Source organism: Hippoglossus stenolepis, chromosome 6 (genome assembly GCF_022539355.2).
Source record: "Hippoglossus stenolepis isolate QCI-W04-F060 chromosome 6, HSTE1.2, whole genome shotgun sequence".
Classification (NCBI taxonomy): domain Eukaryota; kingdom Metazoa; phylum Chordata; class Actinopteri; order Pleuronectiformes; family Pleuronectidae; genus Hippoglossus; species Hippoglossus stenolepis.
The window spans coordinates 26,155,982-26,180,154 of NC_061488.1; the positions used below are offsets into that span (position 1 = coordinate 26,155,982).

The 24,173-nt window shown below is 40.4% G+C and overlaps 1 protein-coding gene across 14 annotated transcripts in view; it reads right to left on the bottom strand.

Annotated features, from left to right (window-relative positions):
- Positions 1-24,173, bottom strand: part of plch2a (phospholipase C, eta 2a) — a 149,609-nt gene that overhangs the window by 64,376 nt on the left and 61,060 nt on the right. For 5 of the 14 annotated variants that reach the window (XM_047340335.1, XM_047340333.1, XM_047340334.1 and 2 more), the window contains exon 1: positions 999-1,769. The exons of 1 other annotated variant lie outside the window; for it this stretch is intronic. In XM_047340335.1, coding sequence (XP_047196291.1) covers positions 999-1,245 — 247 coding nt within the window. In that variant the 5' untranslated portion in view covers positions 1,246-1,769. Of the gene's footprint in view, positions 1-998; positions 1,780-5,098; positions 5,378-24,173 lie in introns of those variants that run through there. 8 more of the 14 variants (XM_047340343.1, XM_047340341.1, XM_047340344.1 and 5 more) reach the window with 4 other exon arrangements.

The window sequence follows — 24,173 nt, forward strand, 5'->3', positions numbered from 1 at the left end:
CCTATATAGAGATTTTTTGTATCGGCCTGCCACAATATGAACCTCGACCACCACACAATGATTTTGTTTTCACAATATCAAATCTAGAGCAGTGCACAGGGCACGGGCACGCACACGCACACACGCGCACACACACACACACACACAGTGTCTGACAGTCATTTGTGGTCTACATGCACACCTGTTCATGTTTCATGTCTACTATTTATAAAGAAATTCCACCATATATTCTATATGGTTCAGGCAATAGTAAAGATGTGTTCAGAGCAACAAAGCTAATTTTAGAATGTGCTCTGGGCAGCAAGATTTTGAACTTGTTTTAATAAAAAAGAGGGAGCTGAGATCAATCAGACTAATGTTTCACACACATACACGAGTACAAAATGCCCACATTACTGTCATACACCTGTATGTTTGGTAAATCAGCCATCACATGAACAGATAACATCAAAATATCAAGATTCTATTCAATGTAATTATATGTATCAGTTACATATAAGTATACTAATATACAAGTATACTTATGTTAGTATACTTATATGTAACTGATACATATAAGTATACAAAGAAATCTGTTACACACATCTGAGTTTTCACTGTCAGAAATTGATGATTGATCAAATCAAAACATCAAGGAAGAAGAATTGGTTTGTCCTATTAAGTCCAAGTTGCCTTTACAATTGACCTGATGAATAACAGGAACAAGAATCACTCATTCACTCAAAATGTTCCTGTGGAACAAATTAAAACTTTATGATCTCACCCCAAACCCTATGCCAGTCAGGTGAACCCTCTGTCCTCCCAGCATTTTGTTCTATACCCAAAACTTTGATGAAACCTTTCTTAAGAGCCAATCTCATCACATGACTGACCAGTTAGTCAAATCCAGACCACACAATAGAGCAAAACTAAATCCTGTTCATGGTGCGCAGTTTTAATGAAGGGTATTTTGGTGATGGATCCAACCAGCCTCACTCTGTGTATCTGTCTTAGCTTACCCATGTAGCCAAGCCTCCACTTAGAGAAGGCCACCATGCTGCTGCCTATCCAGAAGAACTCCTCCACCACATTGGACACAGATGCCTGCTGCAGGCTCTTCAGCTTGTCCTGGTCCTCCTCTGAGCAGAAAGCCCCTTTAGCCTGAGGTCCCGGTTTGTCTCCTGTGGCTGCCGTGCCAGTGGAACACATCAGGGCTGACGACACAGGGCCAATGGAGAAAAGGCTGTTCTTCTTGGATGTGCTCATTTGGAATAACGTGATAAGTTGCTGCTTAAAAGTTGAGGGGATGTCCCCACGGATATTTGATTAGAGAGCAAATGTTGGTGTAGATTGATTAGCTCCAGTGCTTTAAAAAAAAAAAGAAGAGCTCTATTTAGATGAGGTTCTGTATCATTTATTACTCCACCAGTTTAAAAACTCACAGTATGACTTGTCGGTAATTTCCTTCCTAGAGTCAAAGCAGAATCCGAAGAGAAAAGATCAGAAGAAAAATCCCTCCGTCTGGGATCAACAGTTGGTCAATAATCTTGTGATGTTATTGCCCAAGCAATCCTGCTTATTGCAGTGCCGTCTTTTCAATATTCTTCAATCTCAAAATTCAAAAAGTCCCAGCAGTATGTCTCCAAAGCTACAATTTGTCTTCATGCTGCGCCATCATTTCTTCATTTCTTCCCTCAGCAAGCATCTATCAGTAGTGCTGAAAACGGCTGTTTCCTTATGAAAGAGAGATTGCGGCTGCATTGATAGAAAGCACAAAAGACATGCAAGCAAGAGACAAACAGTAACATGTGTTGGGCGGGGAGAAATCCTAAATCCCTAGGAAGCAGTAATCCTGGTCTAGGAGATTTGCTAAATGTGTGGAGTGAAATGCAGTGACCCGCAGGAAAAGCCAGAGAGGGAGGATGATAGGACACCACAGACCTCTAGTAAAGAGGGAGCTTCTTTTATGCTCCAGGACCAATTAAAGAGTCAGTTCAATGTCAGAAGGTGTTTCCTGGATAGACGAGGCTCTGATATTTCCCACACCTGTCTGCAGACATCACACAAACCCAGCCCCGCTTTACCTGAAACAAGCCTTCTGTCAATTACCTTACTCTCACTCTGCCTTACTGAGGCTCCGCATCAGATCACACTGAAAACTACATTTCCTTCTTTCACATTTCAGTAAACAATTTAATCATGCAAAACTGAGCAATTTCAAGTGTTCTTATTAAATTACCATGTGCTTGAATTAACACGATGCCAGTTTTCACAACCATTCAAAACATTCAGCCCATTTGCTCTGGCTGCTGAGACTCCATATTAACAGCACCTTCAACACAACGTGAAACTGTGGACTGAACTAGGTCATGTGTCAGACTGACTTCTGACAGTGGGGTGCAGCAGTGCGAGCACACCGAGTGGTGTCCAATGTCGTCAGATCTCTCTCCACCCACACTACTTGACAAACAGGTGCCGGGTAATGAATATGGAAGTGTTTCATTCAGAGAGCTGACACAGTCTGACAACACTGCGAAGAGATGGACAGGCTGTTGTACCCTCGAGATGTTTTGGAAGGGAACACTCCATTTGTTTATTTGCCATTTGTCTAATTCGGACTGTTAAAATAGTGTAAGTGGAATTTTTTTTATCTTGCACTCTGGTTCACAAACCACAAAACTTCAATTCAGACAACACTATCAAATTTACTTAGAAGTCGGGTTAGTACGTTTTTTATGAAAAACTGTCTGTGTGATTTCATTTGGAACGGCTAAAATGAATGGTCGGCGTGACTGTCTGTCACTAACCAACCCGCCTGACCGGAGTCTTCAGCCGGAGAGACATGCACCACTGAAGCGGAGAAGATAGCCAGAGGTTAGCGAGCAAGTCACGGAAATGTGAGACACTTTGTTTGTTCTTGAAGTGAACGTTATGATTTCAAAAGAAGACTACTTAGAGGTCTTAGCCCAAGTATGTCACCAGCTAATTCCTCAGGTCAGGATCAAAAGTAATCAGATTGTCTTCGACAGAATACTGCGATCCTTTAGTGTGAGGATGTAACGTTTGTGAAACCAAAGCTGAAACCATGTTTCAAAACAGAACCAACCTGTCGCTCTCATTGCTAATCTGGCAAAACTCAAACCCATTGGACAACTGAAACTTTAACACAATCACAAAATGATTTGTCAGGCCATTTAATTTTTTTTAATTCAAATCAGGATAAGATATACAAGCATATAAAAGGTCTACTTTTTGATTCCATAGTTTAACATTACACATCTCCTGCCAGTTTGAAAATAATAATTAATGAAAAATGTATTCACATTCAATTTCATTACCCCGAAGTCCAATGGTCAGTGAAGCTTTCACTGTAATACCAGTAATTCCATTGCCAAAGATCATACAAAAATGTTCATTAATGTTGACAGCCTCTGGCCTCCATAGACCACAGGTTACTTTATCAAGCAGATCCAGAAACAGGACAACATTCATTTATTGACTCCGCCACATGAACAATCCTTTAACTCCAACTTCTCAGATCATCACAAGCAGAACTGTGCTCAGCCCGCTGCTGAGGCCAAAAGCAATTCTACTTAATATTATTCCACTGTTATCTAGAATTAAATAGAGAGCATGACCGCCAACTGCCTTGCCGAAATCCAATCATCCATACACGAAAATGTCCTCAAACTCAACTGTGAAAAATGTGACGTTATCATCATTGGTCCTAAATCCGCCATCAACTTCTACCTCACCATTAAAAACTCCACCCTGTTTCCCTCCACAACGGCCGTTTTTCCCCTAAAAAACAAACAAACGTAGCTTGTCTCGCTCAATCACTCACTTTCTCTGCCGCTGAAACCCTGATCCACGCCTACATAACATCCAGAATCTACTATTGCAATAGCATCCTCTATGTAACGTCCTCCAAACTCCTCCATAAACTTCAGTCCATCCAGAACTCTGCTGCTCGTCTGCTCACCCACACCCGCTCCTATGACCACATCACCCCTGTCCTCCCTCTGGAACTCTCCCCCTGTACACACCAGAAACTGCACCGACCTGGCCACTCTCAAATCTCTTCTCAAAACCCAACTATTCAGATCTGCTTTCAATGGATATAAAGTTCTATTTAAAGCTAAATGTATTATTATTAGTGCTCATCCACTGGAGTCCATTAGTGAATTGTTGGGCTGATCTCTCCAACATAGTTATCTGGAAAACATACAAATCTGAAGTTTCATGGATAATCTTTTTGTCAAATTCATCAGAGGACCCATAACACCCAGTGCATTACCATATATTGTTTCAGATTCATGTGATATTAAGAAGGAATCCTGTGGGAGACAGTGCGGTTCTGTTATTGCCAAGCATCGTATTTTTTAGGAGGGTAATGAAATTCCTCCTTTTTGGCAGAATATTCACAAGATCATTGAAAGTGTATTAGATATTAAGATCCCATTCAGGTTCGATATATACCATACCTTGCCCATTAACCCGCAAATATGACACCAACTAGGCACAAATATATATTTTAAATGATTTTTACTGCATGTAAGAAAAATGGATCAAGAAAATGGTTACAGCCAGAATCGCCCTTCCAGGACCTCTATAGAAACCATGAAGGACATTTATGAAACTGAGCTTTTCAGTAAAGCTGCAATAAAATGGATTTCAGTCATATTGCAACAAGTGGTTATTAGTGACATCGAACCTGGGTATTTAAATTCATGAATTTAGTTTAAAATGTTGTTACCATTGTCAGGTGAAGGAAATACGTGAATTAAATGCTTTTGAACAAAACAGGTTGTCAAATGTCCTGGGAAGATACAAAGGAACTTTCACCTATATATTATATATATTTTTTCTCTCTATTTGATTTTACTGCTTTGTCCTTATTTCCAGGTATTGTTTTGTTGTAGGGTTAATTTGATCATATGTATCTGTAAAACACAATAGGGACAATCAAGATACCTTTGAACGTCTCTCAATAAAAACATGTAAATGTAAAACGACTGGTATAAATGTTAAAAGAGGTTTATAAGCAGCAGAGGACAGCACGTGTGTGGAGTGAGCTGATGTGTGGTCACTGGAGTCAAACCAGTGGGATGAGACTCACCGTGGCCGCGGGGCCGGCCCTTCTCCAAACTGCTGCCGGCCAAACATTTAGAAAAGCCGTTGACTGACCGTAAGCTCGCTTTGCTGTGTCGCTTGCGCACCTTGGACCAGGTGGCGTAAATATGAGCTGTGGACGGCTTGTCATTGAGATACCAGAGGTGAGCGGTGTCCAGGAAACGCGCGGTCTGTGGCATAACAACTCGCACACGAGCAGACTCATGGAAACAGAGCCGCGGGTTCCTTCACTAACACCCGCACGTCGGGAAACACGCACATCACGGGAGGACATCACGGCTCATTACTCAGGTAGCTCCCGCACGTGCACACACCTGTGGCGCATTCGGGCGCATGTTGGAAAATGGGAAATGTGGGGATCAGCCCTCAGGGTTCGGCAAAACTGACAAGTAAAGAGTTGGACACTTCTCATTTTAACAAAGATAAAAGACCAATTCTTTTTGTATTCCTGAACTACAGCCACCCGGAGAGAATACCTTAGCAGCGCTTCTAAGGCAAAGACTAATGGGATATGTTGACATAACGTTGATGTCCCAGGGTCAGTGTCAAGGTTTTATTGATCTGACTTCATGAGGACCTAATCCTCCCACTCCCAGAAACCTAACTGATGAATAAACCCCACTACTGAAATCTTTTATTTTGGGTATTTCCTCACATTTTAAGACACTTTTTTTGTGAACTATGTGTATCGAAATGATTTTGGATGTAGGTGGCCCAACTTGTGAAACACTGGTGTTCACTCTGTCAACAACAATAAACAGTGACAACTTGGAAATGCACACAAATGCTAATTCCTCGTACTGTAGCCTATTGTTTGTTTAATGTGATTAAGTTTTTGGTTTGTTTGTTTTCCCTTGCATGAACACAACCCTGCCTGAACCTGTATAAGATAAGTATATATAATATAATAAAAAAATGTAAAAGGCTGTTGGGTCTCAATTCAATAAATCAATTCATAAGTTGCAGAACAAAGTGGAACCTATGCCAATTAGGTAAGTCGGCTAGAGGAAAGTAGGCCAAAGGTCAGGTTGCTCATTTTACTGGGAGAAACTTGGCCTACATTGTGTTGTCGGTTTGTGACAGTAATAATGCCTCAGGAGTCAGGAAAGCTCTGAGAGGTCACAAGCACTTAAATTGGTCACACAGGTGACCTTCAGAACTGACTATTGTTGACATGCAGTGACAACGCTCCCTGGGGGATTGTGGGAGCACATTGTCATTTAATTACTACTCCCTTCCAGAAAGGAAGTCATCATACATGTGTGAGCCTCTGCTACAGACGGGCACTGTCCATGGTGCTGAAAAGCTCCAACCACACCAGACTGCTGTTTATGAAAGATTCTGCTCTTAAAGATGCTCTCAGACCTTGAAATCATTGTAAGCCACTGATGCTGGCTTATTAGAGCAGAGGTAAGTCATAGTGTCCATTGTAATTCTGTTGTCAATCTAAGAAATTTAGTTTTGTTGACTTAATTTAGTTTGTAAGTACTACAGCATATGTGGGGAAAAGAGTTTCCAGAAGTAGCTATTTGAAATCTAATGCATTCCCCTAAGTGCAATATTACCATTGTTATATCTCCCACTCTAATATCTGCTGCAGGTTACATTCTCTAGACTACATTAGCCGCTACTAGCATGACATAACGCAATCCCTGACATGTCTGTTGACAAAAGTGGCTAGATAAAGACCAATAAAACACTTGATTCAGACCTAAATAAATATTGTAAAATGGAAAAAGGCAAAGGTACAAGACTGTGTATGTAATTCTTTTAAGAGTGAAGGAACTACGTATCCCATAAACCACTGCAAATGATGCCTTTCCAATGAATACCAGTATGCTTCTTCTTGAATTTAACCTTGTTTACAATATAGTATTGCAATATTTTTTTTTTTTTTAGTTTTCAACCTAGTGAAGTATACTGAACAATCTGATGGTAGCAGACATGAATTTCGCGGTTGTGGTAAAACATTTCTGGTAACAGCGAGCTCTAGCAAGGTAAAGTCAACAGGTCTGCCGTAATTTGGATTATTTACTTGTGAAATGATCCAATAAGAGGAAGTTGGGAGCTCATTTGTGTCTAGGTCAGCTGCCATGCAGTCAGTCAAATGACACTCAGGTAGAGGTGTGCCTGCAAAGGGAAAGCTTGAATGCACTATGTTGTTTGTGAAAAAAAGTTGCTTAAAGCGACTAAAAGTCAGTGACTCTAGTGATCAATGCATTAAACTGACCCCCTCCTGCACATAAACACAGAAATAATCCAGTCATGATTTTGTGTAAAAATGTTGTATGATATCTTGTGTGCTTTCTGATATTTTTTAATATTGTGGGGTCACTTCCTGAATGTGTTTGGCTGTTACTTTCTAAAAGAAGTTTGACATGCAAAAATTAATAAAATTGCTCATTTTAATGAGGCCATCAAATGGTTAAAGCTGTTTGTCTCACAAAGAACAGCAAGTGGAGATTGTAACTTTTTGTTACTAAAAAAGTGCATTTAACTGCAATAAGCATGCAGGGCTTCAAACTAGGCAGACTAATGGGCAACAAGAGGATAAAATGAAAATAAAATAATGATGAGAGCAGTTTGGTTTTTGTTTCCTGCAAAGGACAGACCTGCTACATTCATGGACTCACTTTTGGGACAAGAAGATACAGGTATATCCACTTAATGATGCCTCACTGTGTATCTCTGCACTCACCTGCTTTGTTCTGTCATTTGGCCTGATTTTTGGATCCTGCAGGCTACATAACTAATGAAATCCCACATGGTAGAAGAAATAATGGAATGATATAATGGGGGACCATTTGCAGGGGGCATAAAACCCTGCCTTTGATTCCAAAGTGATGCAGCACAGAGAGAAATCCACTTCTTTTTGACAGTTGCTGTGAGGGATTACTCCAGAAAGCACTGTCCTGGAATATAATAAAAATAATAATGAGGGTAGAACCAGGCAAGAACTTCACTCCAAACTGGGATTCCAATCCAAGGTGAAAGCCTGCCCAGAGACATAGGCACCAATAGTCTGATGAAATTTAGCCTTAAAAAACGAATTCCCGAAGCAAAGAGAGAAAGATGGAAAGAGAAGCTTTGTGTGTGTGTGTGTGTGTGTGTGTGTGTGTGTGTGTGTGTGTGTGTGTGTGTGTGTGTGTGTGTGTGTGTGTGTGTGTGTGTGTGTGTGTGTGTGTGTGTGTGTGTGTGTGTGTGTGTGTGTGAGAGAGAGAGAGAGGAAGAATCAACTCCCCTCTCGGTGGCTAAAAATAACAGGAACAGGATATTACATGAACCTCTACATGGGCACAGGACATATTAGGGCCAGAGCAGCTCTGTCTGTGGAGTTTATAATGCTCTTTTGCACTTAGCATTATGACGATCATTGCATGAAAGGGTTCAGCAGACACAATGTGGATCTGTTTCAAAGTGCATGCACCCTGTGCACCATTCACCCTTTGATATTTCGATTTCCTAATGGGATGACACCTACATTCAACACAACATTGTGGTCTACATTTTGTCATGTATTCCTTGATGTTGTAAAAGTGACAAATGTTTTAAATTGGTCCCTGTACGTTTAAAAATAAATGTGCGCTGTCCTCCCTGCCAGCAGCCCCAAGAGGCTACAGCAGTTATTACACCCCTAAATATGAAAGTGATGACAGCATAAGGCAGTGAGAGAGGAAACGGTTGAGAGAAAGATCAAACTCATTCATTTCATACGAACTTGGCCAGTCACTTTAAAATTTACAAGGAAGATGTTGAACAGGCAACTGAACCCAAATACCAACATATTCATTACAAACACTTGATGAATCCTCATAATGTATTATCGATACTGCTACAATGTTAGAATTAAAAAAAATGTTTTTATCTTAATGTAGTCCACACAGAACTAAATAAACATTACGGGTGTCCGAATACTGAAATCTATTTTAAAAGGTGAAAGAATGAGTGGCTGCAAATTCACAAACTGAAGCGTTTAATTTTTTATAGGAATGCACTGAACTCCAGGACCTACAGAGATTCTCCGTAGGAGCTGTATGAGTGAATGCAAATATCCGAGTGAGAGCCTCTAGAGTTTCTGCAGACTTTCTCAAGCCAGTCCCCTAGTAACGATTCTGCAGAATGCCTGAAGGAGCCTATGTGAGCCCACAACAGGAGATCCCCAGTGTGAAAGGTAAACTCTGCTGGAAGTCCGGACTCAATTCTACAGAAATCCTCTGGTCCTGTCTGAAAACGGCTCAAGAGTAATACTGGCAAGGGCTGAGTGTAATGTGAGGACAAATAAATAAAAGTTACAAGTGAGTAAGCTGAAGCTTTAATCATCCATTCTGAATGGTTTAGGCAGAAGGAAACAGAACACAAGGAAACATCCACCACTATTATCCAGTGAGGAAATAGGATTTTGGAAGAAGGTGATTCATCCCTTCATCAGAATTCCACACAACAGTGTAGCCCTAACTCTAACTTCTAGGACTTCTGAGCAGAACTTATTGACACAATGCAAGCTGCGTCTTGTTTTCATTTGTTTGTGAGACATTCAAACCCCAGGCAACGGTTTTAATGGATGCATCATTCCATTATAAAGAGCAATTTTCACGTGCACCATTTCATACACACACAACTCTGAGTAAAAATATACACACTCACCCTCCAGAATGTCTCACTCTCTTTGTGTGTGTGTGTGTGTGTGTGTGTGTGTGTGTGTGTGTGTGTGTGTGTTCCGCGAGCCAACATGTAATAGACAAAAAGCAGAGGGGACACTTGGGCTGCTGCCCACACTTGATCAAGAAAAGAGACAGAATCTCAGTCCTGCCTCTTCTTTAATTTCTCGTCCTCTCTGCCAGATTCAAAAGAAAGAACATATTAACCATCTACTAATAGAAGGAGTGGGAACCTGCATGGCCACGCATATTTCATCTGTATATTTTATTTATATAAACAAAAGAAAATGAATCAAAATATTACTTACTCTATGTAAAATACTGTATGTACTCCATTTTGTATCCATATTTGGACAAATGTCTGATTTATAACAATATACAGTTGTTCATTTTGTATGCCATATCCAAATTTGTAACCCATACTGTATAAGACCATTATTTAATATATACATTAATATATATTGTGTATGTGGGTCTCTATAGCTGTAGTTATCTCAGATGTATGTTCCTAAATATTTTCTATGAAAAACCTGAGGATAATCAACAAGAGAATTCTGAATGTACTAACATTAAAAACCACTAAATGATTCCTCCATGTGGTGTCTGGACAGTGAGGAGCCATTTGTTTCTGTTGGTTGACTTGACTTGGTTCAGTTGGATGAAAGTGCAGGAGCCTGGTGCGGAGCTACCGAACCATCTGAGGCTGCCAGATGGCACAGTGGCACAGGGGAAGCCGACGCCTGCTGCTAAACTCTGCAGGGGCACGACAACCATCGCAGCATGTGTGTGATGGTGTGTTAGTGTGTGTGTTACTAAGGAGTCAATACACAGGATTAACTGCAGCAGAATCCCCTTGATAACTTCTTATGTGCATGCAAACACACAACCTGCACACGCTCACACATGCACGGACTTTGCTTTGAAATCCTGCGTAATTCTGGAAAATGCAACCCCACACACACACACACACACACACACACACACACACACACACACACACACACACACACACACACACACACAGGCAGCTATGAACCTCTTATTAACACAGATTAACATAATTCACAATACCAGTAATACACTTAATACTTTTTTACTCATGGATCAGATGGGGAAATAATTAAACATGAGCAAAATGTATTAATATGTGTTTATTAATAATAATTACACATATAAGAATATCAGTTTATCCTGGAAGCTTATGTTGAGGTTTGGAACATATATTCCAACATTTTTAGTTTTGGCAATGTGACAATACAAATCTGAGCTCACAAACCCTCTGGCAGAGCTTGAGATAGAACGCATGGTGTGTATGTGAACACAACATTCACATACACTCTAGGCTAATACACAAGGATGCTGAGAGGGTGGGACGTGATGAACACATTACTCTATTATAATGGCAAAAGGGCCTTCATGACTGGTGATGGACGTACTTGATTGATTGGTGCAGTGGCATCTTATCCTCTCCCTTCACAATAGTTCAATTTGATAAAAACCTGCATTATTTTAACATTTTACTTTCAATTTGCTTTCGTGGATTTGGATTGAGTCCTAAATACTGGACCAGTTTAGACCTCTGGTGAAGGGATATATGCCAATGAATATTTTTTAACTTGTCAATTTAGTATTCTAGATGACAGCTAGCACATAGATCCTAATCCTTACTGCTTCCAGCTGCTCATATGTGCCTATTTTCTACTTTTATCTGTTTTATATTATTTTATAATGAATATCTCAGGTGCAGATTATTTATTGGACAATTATGTAATCCTGGTTTCTGATATTTATACAAACATTCTTAAGATTTAACAGTTAATTAAACTAACCAAGTGATCAATTACTGTAATCCCAGATGCAGCCTACTAAATAAATAATTTACCTCAAGTATGTTACTGTGTGAGTCAGGAGCTAAGGAAAGCTAACATCTAATCAAAGCATTGTGTCTGTACAGGTGAAAGGTGAAGCGAGGGAGTACAAGCAGAGAGAGCAGCATCCAGCAGGTGGTGAACCTAAGAGCAGCAGGGTTATCAAAGAGCCGAGGATTTAAAAGATTTATCAGAGATTCCTCTGGGGAGGGATTGTGTAGAGCCACAGATCACTTTCTCAGAAGGAGAGGATTGCGGACAGAGCTGCGGAAAGAGGAGGCAGGAGGAGCGAGATGGAAGAGACGGCGGCACAAATCAGCCCCACAGGTTCTCCTTTGAAGTCTGCCTGTTATCATCGACTGTCTTTACTCCCTCTGACTTTTATTTTTAGAGCCTCCCTTCCTGCCTGACACCTGCAGAAGCTGTCAGCACTGTATTCAAATCAACTCAGAGAGATACAATGATAAAACACAAGTCTCACTCGTTACAGTAGCAAATTATACAGTGTCTGTGGTCCAAAAACACTGAATAAATCATGAAGATGCTCTCACAGCATTTCAACACTCCATTCAGCTTTTTAATTCAAACAAAAACCACAGTGAACGCCCAGAGGCGGCTCAGACCTTCTGCTGACTGTCTCATTACTATCATTACAATGACGCACCAAAGAGAAACACACTAAATAACACTTGCACTCATTTTTGTAGCTTCACTAATGCGGTCTCTGCTGCAGTGTGCAACACAGCAGTGGGGTTTTTAATGCTCGCAAATTTCACACAACCCGTGGTGACTCCATATTGAAGTCATGGAGTTGGCATTATTGTGCAATGCCATGAACCTCCAGGAGACTGTGAGCTATTTAGGCTTTAGCTGTCTGTATCCATGAAAGCCACCAGACTTATATGACTCAATATCTATATTTTATACACCGGGTTACTCAATTCTGAGACTACTCTCCCATTCTGCAATGCATATATGTCGGTGCAGTGACAACAGAACTCAAATATATCATAATCATTCAAATATACTCAGTTCTATAATTAGTTCCACCCAGCTAAAACTAAACCAGTGTATTGTAACAGCCCTGCGGTAAATCCTTCTTCATGAAGGTTATAATGCTTTATTGTAATCTCAGTTATTGTATTTGAAGTATTAAATCTGCATGATTATAAACTGTTTGATCATGTTGGAGGATGAGGTGTGTGCTGCTGTTGAGCTGTATATCATTATACAAAGAGGTGTGTATGTGACTAACCTTCATTAATATCAAGGGGGTGAAGGAAATATAGAAACACATGGACACCACATAGCTGTAGTTTTGTGTTAAGATTGGCTTGGATGTTTGCTATGTGTGTATTGTTGAGCCTTGTTTTTAATTATGTACTGAGAATGTTTTCTTTTCTGTCAAAATTGTTTGTCACTTTGGGACAGAAAATAAAGTTTATCTATCTGTCTAGTGTTATTCTAAATTATGATACCAGGATTTTCATTTTGGAGATCGGTTCCAAATATTGGTTATCACTCCCCTGATACATATCATAAACGTTATGTGCACAAATGTCAATAAAGATGTCACCTAAGATCCAAACACATCATCAGATCCAAATTCCTTTATAAATGACTGAATGTTTAAGGCCTGAATATTCAATTTTAGAATCCATATTTATGCCATGCATGCACAATCACATTGTACAACAATAGGATCTGAGTAGTCAAGGTGAAGTGAATGGTCACCCAATGGTGCTCAAACATGTGCTGCAAAAATACAAGAAGCAGCAACATGGTCATCTAGAATCTATCCTTTTCTGACTAATTTATAGAGATCCAAAGTAATGTATGGATAATTAGATCTACAGATGTCTAGAGAGCCGAGGCTATCATCTGAGATACCTTCTGTTTCTAAACCCAGCTTTATATTTGTGTCAATCCTAAATTCATTGCAACTACTTTCAAACTTGTGACTAACTAAATCCGGTTGTAGCAATAAAATATAACTTATCTATTGAATACTGATAGGTCACAGGGCAAGTATATTTAACATTTTAAAGCTAAAATGTTTGGCTTCTCACTGCAACCCACACACAAACAGCAGCCGTGGTGCAGCGCAGTGCAGTGCTGAGAGATGAGCTGGTATAACTGGCTCCATTCGCACCTGACTCACAACTGGCGACACACAATCAGGGCCAGAGATGAGGCCAAATGGACGGCTGAGTTTGGAAGCTATCATTATTTACTGAGATGCAGCTCACCCAGACTAAATACACTTTGGCCGGACAGCAATCACACAACAAACTCTTGTCTTATTGTTCTGCAAAGAGAGTAAAACACTCTTCTGAGGCTAGAGGCTTGTGTTGTCTACTGGAGCAACATTTATCACTGTCACACAATAAAACCAATCCAAGCATTGAGGAGTAGTTTCTCTGTCAGAGAGTAACAGAAAGAGAAAACATGCTCAACAGCTGACAAGACCCCCGATGTCTCCAAGCAGGTCACAGCAGAAACTAGTGGTGGGGGGTCTGTGTTGTGTTCCCATAACATGAATAACAGATACTTGATTTTATCTCCACAGTGACCAGGGATCTGCAGCTCCATGAGGGTGTCATCATTTTTACTTCAAGCAAAGTTTAAAGGTTCAGTGTGAAGAATTTAATGACATCTAGTGGTGAAGGTGAATGCTGCAGCTGAATACCCCTCACCTCACCTTCCCCTTCCAAACACGAAAGAGAACCTGTGGTAACCTTCAGTTGTCATAAAGACTCAAAAGGTGTTTAGTTTGTCCAGACTGGGCTACTGTAAAAAACATGGCGGCCTATGTAAAGAGGACCCACTCCTGATGTAAATATATAGTATTTGAATATAAAGGTCCTATTCTGGTGTAAAGAAAAAAATAATTTGTACAATTTAGATGAAACACACTAGTGAAAACATCACTGGGATTATTTTATATATATTATTATTATTATTATTATTATAATTTCTGCCAATAGATTCCTTTCACATACATCTTACACACTGGACCTTTAAGTGACTGCCCATGTGGGACTCTAATGCTAACATCAGGACATTTTCACTACACATGGTTTTCTATTGGTTGGGAGATTTTAATGGAATTGTTGCACAAAGAAAGGACTTGATGATGGTTGTGTGTAAGTATTTGGGCTCTGAACAGTCAGATATTTCTCAGTCCAAAGTTGCATGTTAACTCTGTAAGGGAAGGGTTAGCACTGCTGGAGGTGTCACGACCAAACTGTTTAAACACCCTAACCCTTACATAATGTTCATATCCTTTTCCTTCACAGTATGGTTGGGGTCAATTTGAACCCAGCCCAAGAAAGTGATTCATTCTTTGTTAGTGTTTCAGAGAGCAAGGAGATTGTTTTTTTTAGGATTTATATCAGTTGTTTTTCGAGAAGAAACATCTACCATCACAAAATATCACGTTCTACTTATTTAATCTCAGAAATTAGAAACATAAAAGCCATAATGATTGTTATTATTATAACTAAAAATATGAAGATGATTTTGGAAACTGCGAGGTTTAATATGTAGCCTTACGATTAAAACCAGTACAAATATCAAATACTGTCCTCAATCCTAAAAAGATCTCATATCCATACAACCATCTGTCTGTCTGTATGTGTAATGCATATTTCATATTATGTAATCAGCTTCACATTTGGCATGTCTTTTGTAAATTGGCTCACTGGCTGGCTAAATAGGTTTGGTGTTCAATATATATGAAGATTGAATAAACAGGCGACCAGTGCTCTGTAGAGGTTAGTGGGGGCTGGGCAGTACACCTTGAGTTTGAGAGGTTGGGAACTTGGGACTGAATTGGTTGTTTAACAAACCTCTGAAATAGCCTCCGTATAATGTATGAAATAGTTATAAAATAAATCCATTTCATTTTATGAAAAACACTGATTATAAAATCTTCACTGCACATATATCAGGTAGGATGAACACACAGTTTTCTAGCTTCACTCTGCACCATAGACAGTAAATAAAAAGCTCTGCACACAAACAATAAAAAGTGACAGTATATTGTAGAACTGTGCAGCAAATGCATGCTATGATCTTCCAGTTTCTATGATGCAATATTGTGTTTTAAACCACACAAATACACAAGTCCAGAGGTTGCTTTGAGTCAATTAAGCAGTTTTGGATAGAAAGACATCCAAACACAAAAACCCAACACTTTTAGGTCTAATCGACCACTCAAAGCAATTTAAACTACATATGATTGACCCACCTACACACACCTTCATACATACACCGATAGTTCAGCCATCAGGGACAAATTGGGGTTCAGTATCTTGCCCAAGGAAACTGTAAAATTGGTCCTAAAGGAGCCAGAGATTGATCCACCGACCTTGCAATTAGTAAATGATCTTGCTCTCCCTCCTGAGTTGCCCCCTGGGGACCAGACTGTATTTGGCATTCTGTTCAACTGGTAAGAGACTGCCATAAAGAACGACAGAGTTTTTATGTGCATCAGTTTGACTTTCAATTTGAGTCACTTTTAGTTTAGATTGTTTAAAGTACACACTAAGAAACCATGAAGTTTATTTCAGCATGAACTTAACAAGGTTCAGCTCAGTGCATATTAACAGTTCTTACATACACCAATAAAATCGCTGTATGGGAAGTGAAGAAGAGCCTATTAGAGAGACGGAAGCTGCAGAGCGGAGTCGTCTGGCAGGTCACTGTGATGTGTCAGAAGCTGGGAACAGTCAGTCATCTGTGAGAAGTGTCCCTGTGGTCTGATAGTTTCCATGCACTCACAGGGCTAATGACGTGGCTTGGCAATTTCAATTCACCATTGCATGAATCAGCTTGCAGTTCCTCACCAGTAAGCATCGCTTTATGCTGCCTTAAGGCACTGGAGGCAGTTTCTCTATTGGCAAAATAAATGTTTTAACATTAGCTTCTATGAGGGACCTCATGACACTTGAAAGTGGAGGCTGGAAGTAGCTTTTTCTCTAAAGAAAAACAACAACCTGCTAGTTGACAGCTGTCTCTGTACAATGGGATGTCCTGCAGGATGCCATAAAGCCATGTGGTATCCTGTATCATGGTTGTTGTTAGGATCTCCCACTAGTTTACAACTGCATGTATTTACTCCTGAGCTGAACAAAGAAAATCCATGAGATGGTTGAAGAGCACTTCGAGCAGTGATTAAATCCTACTGAAGCCCACTGATTTTCTCAGCCACTAATACACACTCACACACTATACACAGTGTGTGTATGTGTATGTGTGTGTGTGTGTGTGTGTGTGTGTGTGTGTGTGTGTGTGTGTGTGTGTGTGTGTGCACGCTCTAATGCTCTCCCTCTTCTTGTACAAGCACCCATTTCAAATCATTTCAGACACCCTCTAAACACAAGACTGCATTTCCCCCCCACAACGCTATCGACCATGAAGAAGCCCTCATTCCCCTTGTGTTTAAGCGGTGCTCCAGATAAAGAGAGTGTGGGCAGCACCAAGCCTCCTTATCAGCTAGATAAGGTGCTCTCAAGAATTCCCCCATATCATCAGTGTAACGCTCATTAAATCTATTAGCATAACAACCAACAGCCAGCGGTTATAACTCCCCAAAAATAGCAAGAGCAGAGCCTGATCACATGACCACAGCTGTTAGGCTGCGGTTCATCACGGCTTTGACACCGCAAAACATGTTTTCTCCATGAGTGGGGAATTATTTTGTAGCTGTTTGCAGATGTAATCTTCAGCACATAACAATTAAACACAAGGAAAAATATTGTGATAATGTGCCGAGCTGAAGGGTGCACAGCCTCGAGAAAGGCTTCATTCCAAAATACATTATCCATACGCTGCCTTTTCAGAGTGAACTCTCTAATCATTCCTTTTCGTGCCTGCTGGGGGACTGAGCAGCGTTTACAGGCCTCCTGCAGCGGAGCAACTGTACAGCCGAGCAAAGCTACAGGGTTAAGTAGAAGTGATGGAAGCCTGTGAAGTTGGAACATTTCATTTGAAATAACTCCTGCAGGATTGTGCGTTGCTTTGTGTTACCAAAAGCACTTGATGTTGCTTGTCTTGAGTGGTGATGTTTTTTGGGGGCTGAGTTATGTGGAGCAAGTGGTAATGCGTGCATTAGTTAGATGTGCCCACATCTCACAGAAAATAATTCACGATCATAATTTATGACCACATTTCAACATACAGAAGCATTTTTCTGCTTTGACAGCCCCTTCACAAAATGTTACAAATTACTGTCACAAGAAGATTCACAGGAGGACCTTCCAAACTGACCCTTGTGTGGTTTAAGTTTATCTGACAATCACGGGGGCGTTCTGAGGCCAGACAGCTCTGATTGTCTGCCCGAATAATCCTGAAGTGTGATGGGTTTACAAAATAAACAGGGAGCCTCACCAACCAGATGTGGTATAATTATATAGCTGCAACTAAAAACAACAATAGGTTTCCAACTCACCTCCAGCTCGCGCTGCAAAATGTATACGCAAATCTTATTCCACGTTCTCAGCCACGACGACCTCAATAATTTGTTTTCTCTTTTTTAGTTTTTCACTGCAAAATAGAACACATGCAAGTGCAGCAAGCTGACAGGCTCCCTCGTGTTAGTTTTTCCTCTGAAGTCACGTTGAATCACGCAAGTTTTCCACACTCCAGCTCAGAAGGTGGTGGTATATGCAGCTACAAGTTATTCACCAACCACTATAAAAAAAACGGAAGAATCACGCGTGTTTCCGTGAGATCCCAAGTCTCTGGCATTGCCACCGTAAAATGGTCTTCTACAAACGGCAAGTGTGTGGTGTAACGTTCTGGCTAAATCATCTAGTGTGTGCGATCTGACAATATTAAAATAAATAAATTGGCTAAATGTCATTATGTCTGACGGTGGTCCGACGGTTAAAATCAGTTAAGAGTTGAAAAAACTGTGGTGTGCACCAGGCCTTAGAAACCACCACCCTGACATCTCCTGTCTCACACTAATACAATGGCTTTGGAATATAATGTTTCTCCAATCCAAACAACATAAACTGTTGAGGAAAACCCTGCAGGCTTAAAAGAGGTAAAAGTACTTGGTTCATGTTGAGGCTGTGCAGTATGTTTAAAACTAGCTAGATTTTGAGTAATAGTTGTACACAACAGTTTCTTCAGAAGTGCAAAGTAACACACAGGAAATGGATGAAAGTGGCTTTGGAAGGTTTTCTGTCAGCTGCGGACACCTGGCCTGTCACTGCATTGAAGTGTCTGATTGTTGGCTTCAGGACGTTTTGGAGGCATCTCGGAGACACTGTCAGACAAAGCCGCTCCTCACTTCAGTAAAAGCTTGGGAATCCTGACACTTTGTCTCACTGCGATGCCTTCAGGGTAAAATCATGGCTACAGTCTGGATAAACCAATATCGATTGTCTCAACCCATCCTCCAGTTTCTCTGTCTTAATGATGGCCGACAGGATCCAGGTTAATCCTGCCATTGCTCTTTCCCCCGCTCAACTTTCTGTAAGTATGAAGCATGAACTTCACCTGTGAATGTATTTGCTGGCTGTTAACTTGAATTCATTTTTTAAATGATGCATTTCACATCTACACAGACAAAGAGAGGGTGGAACGAGACAGTCTGTCAAACCAGCCAGTTCTCAAACACTCGAATAAAGACTTAACTAGTACCTGAGCAAAGTCTGTTTGTCATCTCCTAATCCTCCCAATATTGACACTGCTCCGACACCTTCGCGGCAGCTCCTTTCAAATCCCGAGCTTTCTTCGATTTAACTCGAAGACGATCCTCTTCTGAGTCAACATCTGTGGCCAAAGACAGAAGAGAAGCCAGGGCTGCAGACGCTGTCCCGGTGTTTATCCCGACAGCCAGAAAGGGCCAGTTTTAATAATAGCTCTTTGCTGTTGCTTGGTTATAATCCCTTTCAATGAGGCCACGCACAAGGCCACAAAGACATCTCATATTCTGCTGGGGCATTCTTCTCACACAGCTGCTAATGAAACACCAGAGTGTGCAGAGGCTTACGGAGCTATTCCACCCTGGAGTCAACTCAGCCCTGCCTGCTCACTGAGGTGAGACCCATCTGCTGCCACATGGATTCATTTTCCTCCTCATTCTTTCGGCAGCAGTCCCTGAATGCATCCTCAACTGTGATATTTAATACACGTTTCCCTAATGGATTTGGGTGATGATGCTGGAAACAGAGACAGGGACACTGTGTACTCTTGCACATGTCACCTGTGGGTGTTTTCCATGGTGTTGCCCATGAAGTTGAAAGTTGTGGGTGCGAACACATGACACATGACACATTAGCAGGACAGAGCAAGTAGGAGGTGACGAGTGGCAAAGAAGACGCAAACAGCTCAGTGAATGTTTGTGCATCAACCTCACTCTGTTTCCTACGGTCACAATGATGAGAGAAATGAATACAATTGAGTGGACATTTAATCCTTGAACTTCTAGTCCCAGGAACCTTTTTCAAGGTTCTTTCAAAAATGTTTTCACTGTGGATTAGAGACCAGGGCAGAAGAGGCAAATCAGTCCGTTGTGGTATGAACAACCAGTGACGACAACAAGCTGTTCCTAGTTCAGTAACAAAATATACCCACAGCACAAAATGCTGGACTCTCAGGCTCTCTGTTCCCCCAGATGTCAGGTTTGCAAATGTGCAAGGCAGAGTTAAGTTGAACGTAATAAAATAGACTTGACTATTTGAATTATTATGTCTGTCCTGCTGTTTGGAGCAACGTCCAGCCATGAGCAATACATGGGCTGTTTACAAGCATATGTGTTCGTGGGAAGCTGTGGAGGTGGTAGAGCGGTCGTCCTCTAACCAGAAGATCGGCAGTTCAATTCCTGCCTTTCCCATCCCGCATGCTGAAGTGTCCTTGGGCAAGATACTGAACCCAAATATTGCCCCTTCTGATAGAGAAATAACATCTCATAGATGCACTGTATGAATGTGTGTAAACTGCACTGTAAAGAGCTTTGAGTGGTTATCAAGACTAGAAAACCGATACAAAATGATACAAGGATTTGAAAAACCTGACCATGGTAATAAATCCATCAATACATAAATACATGGATCATAGAAAATTGTACATGAAGGCAATCTTTACTGCAGGAGTGAAAATACATTACACCTTGAAAGTTAAAAACAAGTCCCTCAGGTGTTGATGACAAAGGCAGTGCAGTAACAAACTGTGTGTTCCTACAATCTTCGATGCACTATACGACAACACTGTGCTGCAGGAAGTAATCCTCATATTGCCATCAGAACTGTGAGAAAAAGACAAAAGAGGACAGATGATGGAGAGCAGCACAGTCTCCAGACTAAAGCCTCATGGAGCTGGTTTGAGATTAACTGGACCCTTGGTGAAAGTTTGGAAACAATGTTTCACTTCCAAAGTTAGAAAGGACTTCACAAATGTGTGCAGCTGCTGGATCAGTGAAAAAATTGGATTAAATCCGAGATTTGTAAGATTATCATTTTTATTCAGCTGTGAAAATGTCTTTAACAATTGGAAAAAAAAACATCTATCCAGTGTAGCTGTTCCCAAGTGTAAACCTTGTGATTTTATAGGATCAATAATATTTACTATCACCTGAGTGATATAATCACTGTATTGGCCATAATTCCTATTTGTAATAGCACTGCACGCTGTTTCTGTACCTTCTGCACTTGTATGGTTTCATTTGGTAATGTGGAATGATCACTTTCAGACTTTGATCTTCGGTTTATTTTGGACAATGGAAGAAACCAATATTGATTTAGAGTATTTAAAAAAATTAAAATCAAAACATCCACTTTTCAACATGACCAGTCCCTGAATTTTAATATGTGACAGCGAGGAATACAAGACGTACCAGCGAACGACAAGCTTGTCAATAAAATGCTCCATTGCCTCTCTTTGGGAGCTGCCTGCTGGCCGTTCTGCCTTCTGACCCGAGATCTAATGTGACATTTTCACAATGGCAATTTTCAGCAGACAAACACACACACACACACACACACACACACACACACACACACACACACACACACACACACACACACACACACACACAAGCAAAGACTCATGCGTGATTGCACATAGAAAAGGGTCAAATTACAATTCAACCAATAGGGAAATTTGAACATCAGCGTCAGTGGCTGCTGCTGATGACTGAGACTTTGTGCCACGATTCATAACCTTTATCATTTTATATGCAACATGTTAACAACATTATAGACCATCACACATGATGGTAAAAGCTGATCAACAGGTTTAATTAGAGGCAGTTGAGTTTAAAGGTTTCCAATAGACATCCTGTAAACACATCAGTAAATCTCTAATTAAACAGATTGCTGGTGTTGAATAAACCCAATGGGGACCACAGTAATTTCACCACTTCACTTTACTTACAGGACAATATCAGTAAAGTGACAGTGATCTTCCAGTGGATCACACACACATGTTTTACTATCACTGTGAAAACACACGTATTGGTGAATATTTTGTCAGTATTACAGTCAAAGTACTGGGTACTAACATGGTGGAAAACAATAATGGAAAACATAAACTGAAGGCTGGGAAATAGTGGTGTTCATAAAAGTGCTAGCTATACTGTAACTGTCAATAAAAGCTTAGCAGTCTTCTCTACAACAACTGCTGTATATCTCGACTGCAGTTTCTGTCAGATGAGCATCACGTATTATGTTGTGGTAAACAAACAGCAGCCAGAAAAACAAGGAATTTGTATTTATTACCTATAAAGAACAGCAAATACACTGTAGTCAATGCAAAGAATATCAACTGTATTACCTATGCACTGCACTCACACATAACCTGTTAACATGTTTGGCATGTTGCTGCATGTTCACCTTAAATTAACTACTTTTATAAAAAGGTTTGTTTCAGTCTGGTCAATATTTGTATTGTTGGTGTAGCAAACAGCAGAATCACCTTGGGGTAGTTGGTGGTACAGTTCACATGTCTTCACTGATATTGTTACTCTGAAATAAAGGTTCTGCAGAACATCAGCATTGTAAACAACTTCTAAACTTCATTTTTATTTCTCAGAGATATACACTGTCAACTCAGGATCTACAAAGTTCACTAAAATATCCAGATTAGTGTGTATCAGGTTTCTATAAATCAACACAAATCAGTATGAAAGTATACATATGCACTCATGTGTGTGTGTGTGTGTGTGTGTGTGTGTGTGTGTGTGTGTGTGTGTGTGTGTGTGTGTGTGTGTGTGTGTGTGTGTGCGTGTGTGTGCGTGTGTGTGTGTGCGTGTGTGTGTGTGTGTGTGTGTGTGTGTGTGTGTGTGTGAACAATTATAGTCTCTATTTTAGAGATTATTATTATAATCTATATTAATATTTATAATAGTTCAAATTTGTTATTGAGAAAAAAACAACTTAGATTGATGAAAACAGCAGGAAGATATTTAGATGTGATGTAGTGTTAAAGATGTTTATGAATTCAAAATTACTATGACATGCTATGTAGATTTTAAACTGTTACATAAATGTTATGATTATTTTAATATACTGTCATATTGATCAAATTTAGTGAGATGGGTGAGATGTACGAAAGGATGTGATTTTATCATAGTTCTCTCCTGCAGTGTAAACGGACAAATGTGCCACCAGAAACGAGCCAACATGAGAATGTCAGGCTGAATGCAGGATGAGACACAGGTGTCTAGTTATTTCTGAATGTTAGACTGTACCCAAGCTAAATAATGTTCTAAATTAGCCAGCAGAGTCTGCAATGATCATCACACAGCACACCAGGATATTTGCTTTAGCAGTAGTGGAGCACAATATGTAAAGTTTCCTGGTATGAAAATGAAAAGCGTTCCTTCTCTGGAGAGCATGATTGTGTCCAGTTATGCTGCGTTCACTCCAAATGTGAAAACATTTGCGTTTCGTTTATTTGTGCAGCAGGATCATTTATCGACTTAACATTAACATTACTTGCACAGATTGCACAAGTAACACGATTTAACACAACCAGGGAGTATTTATCTGTTCTCCTCCTGAAGAGAAGAGGAGGACTACTGGCTGAAGTGATGACAGTTGCTGCGTTGTGCATGTTGTGGTCACGCCGGTGAAGGCAGCGCTGTTGTGTGAGGGTCCACATGACCATCGCTACCTGAGATGGGTTTGATCACACTCTAGCTCAGATCAGTGCAAGGACCTGAGTCTGGTGAGATTCATTCTCTGCGCTGACTGGCTTTCACAACATTGTGTCACGCACATTTTTCACCTGAGTTGAAATATTTTAACTATTTCACATTGCTTAGGTCGAGAGAGACTTTGGCTATTTGCGTCTTTGCATTGACTCTGTATGTAATCTCATCACATTTGGTGTGAACGCACCTGTAGTGTTAGATTCTAATATATTTAAACATGAGTAAATTGTGGAGATAACTCTGTTGACAGATTATGAGGATGGAGCACTGAAGTGTGTCTGTGATGTGACAGTCAGCACAGATAATAACCACTATTCATCTGGGATCACAAAAGATGCCATCACTTGTCATTGTCATATTTGTGAA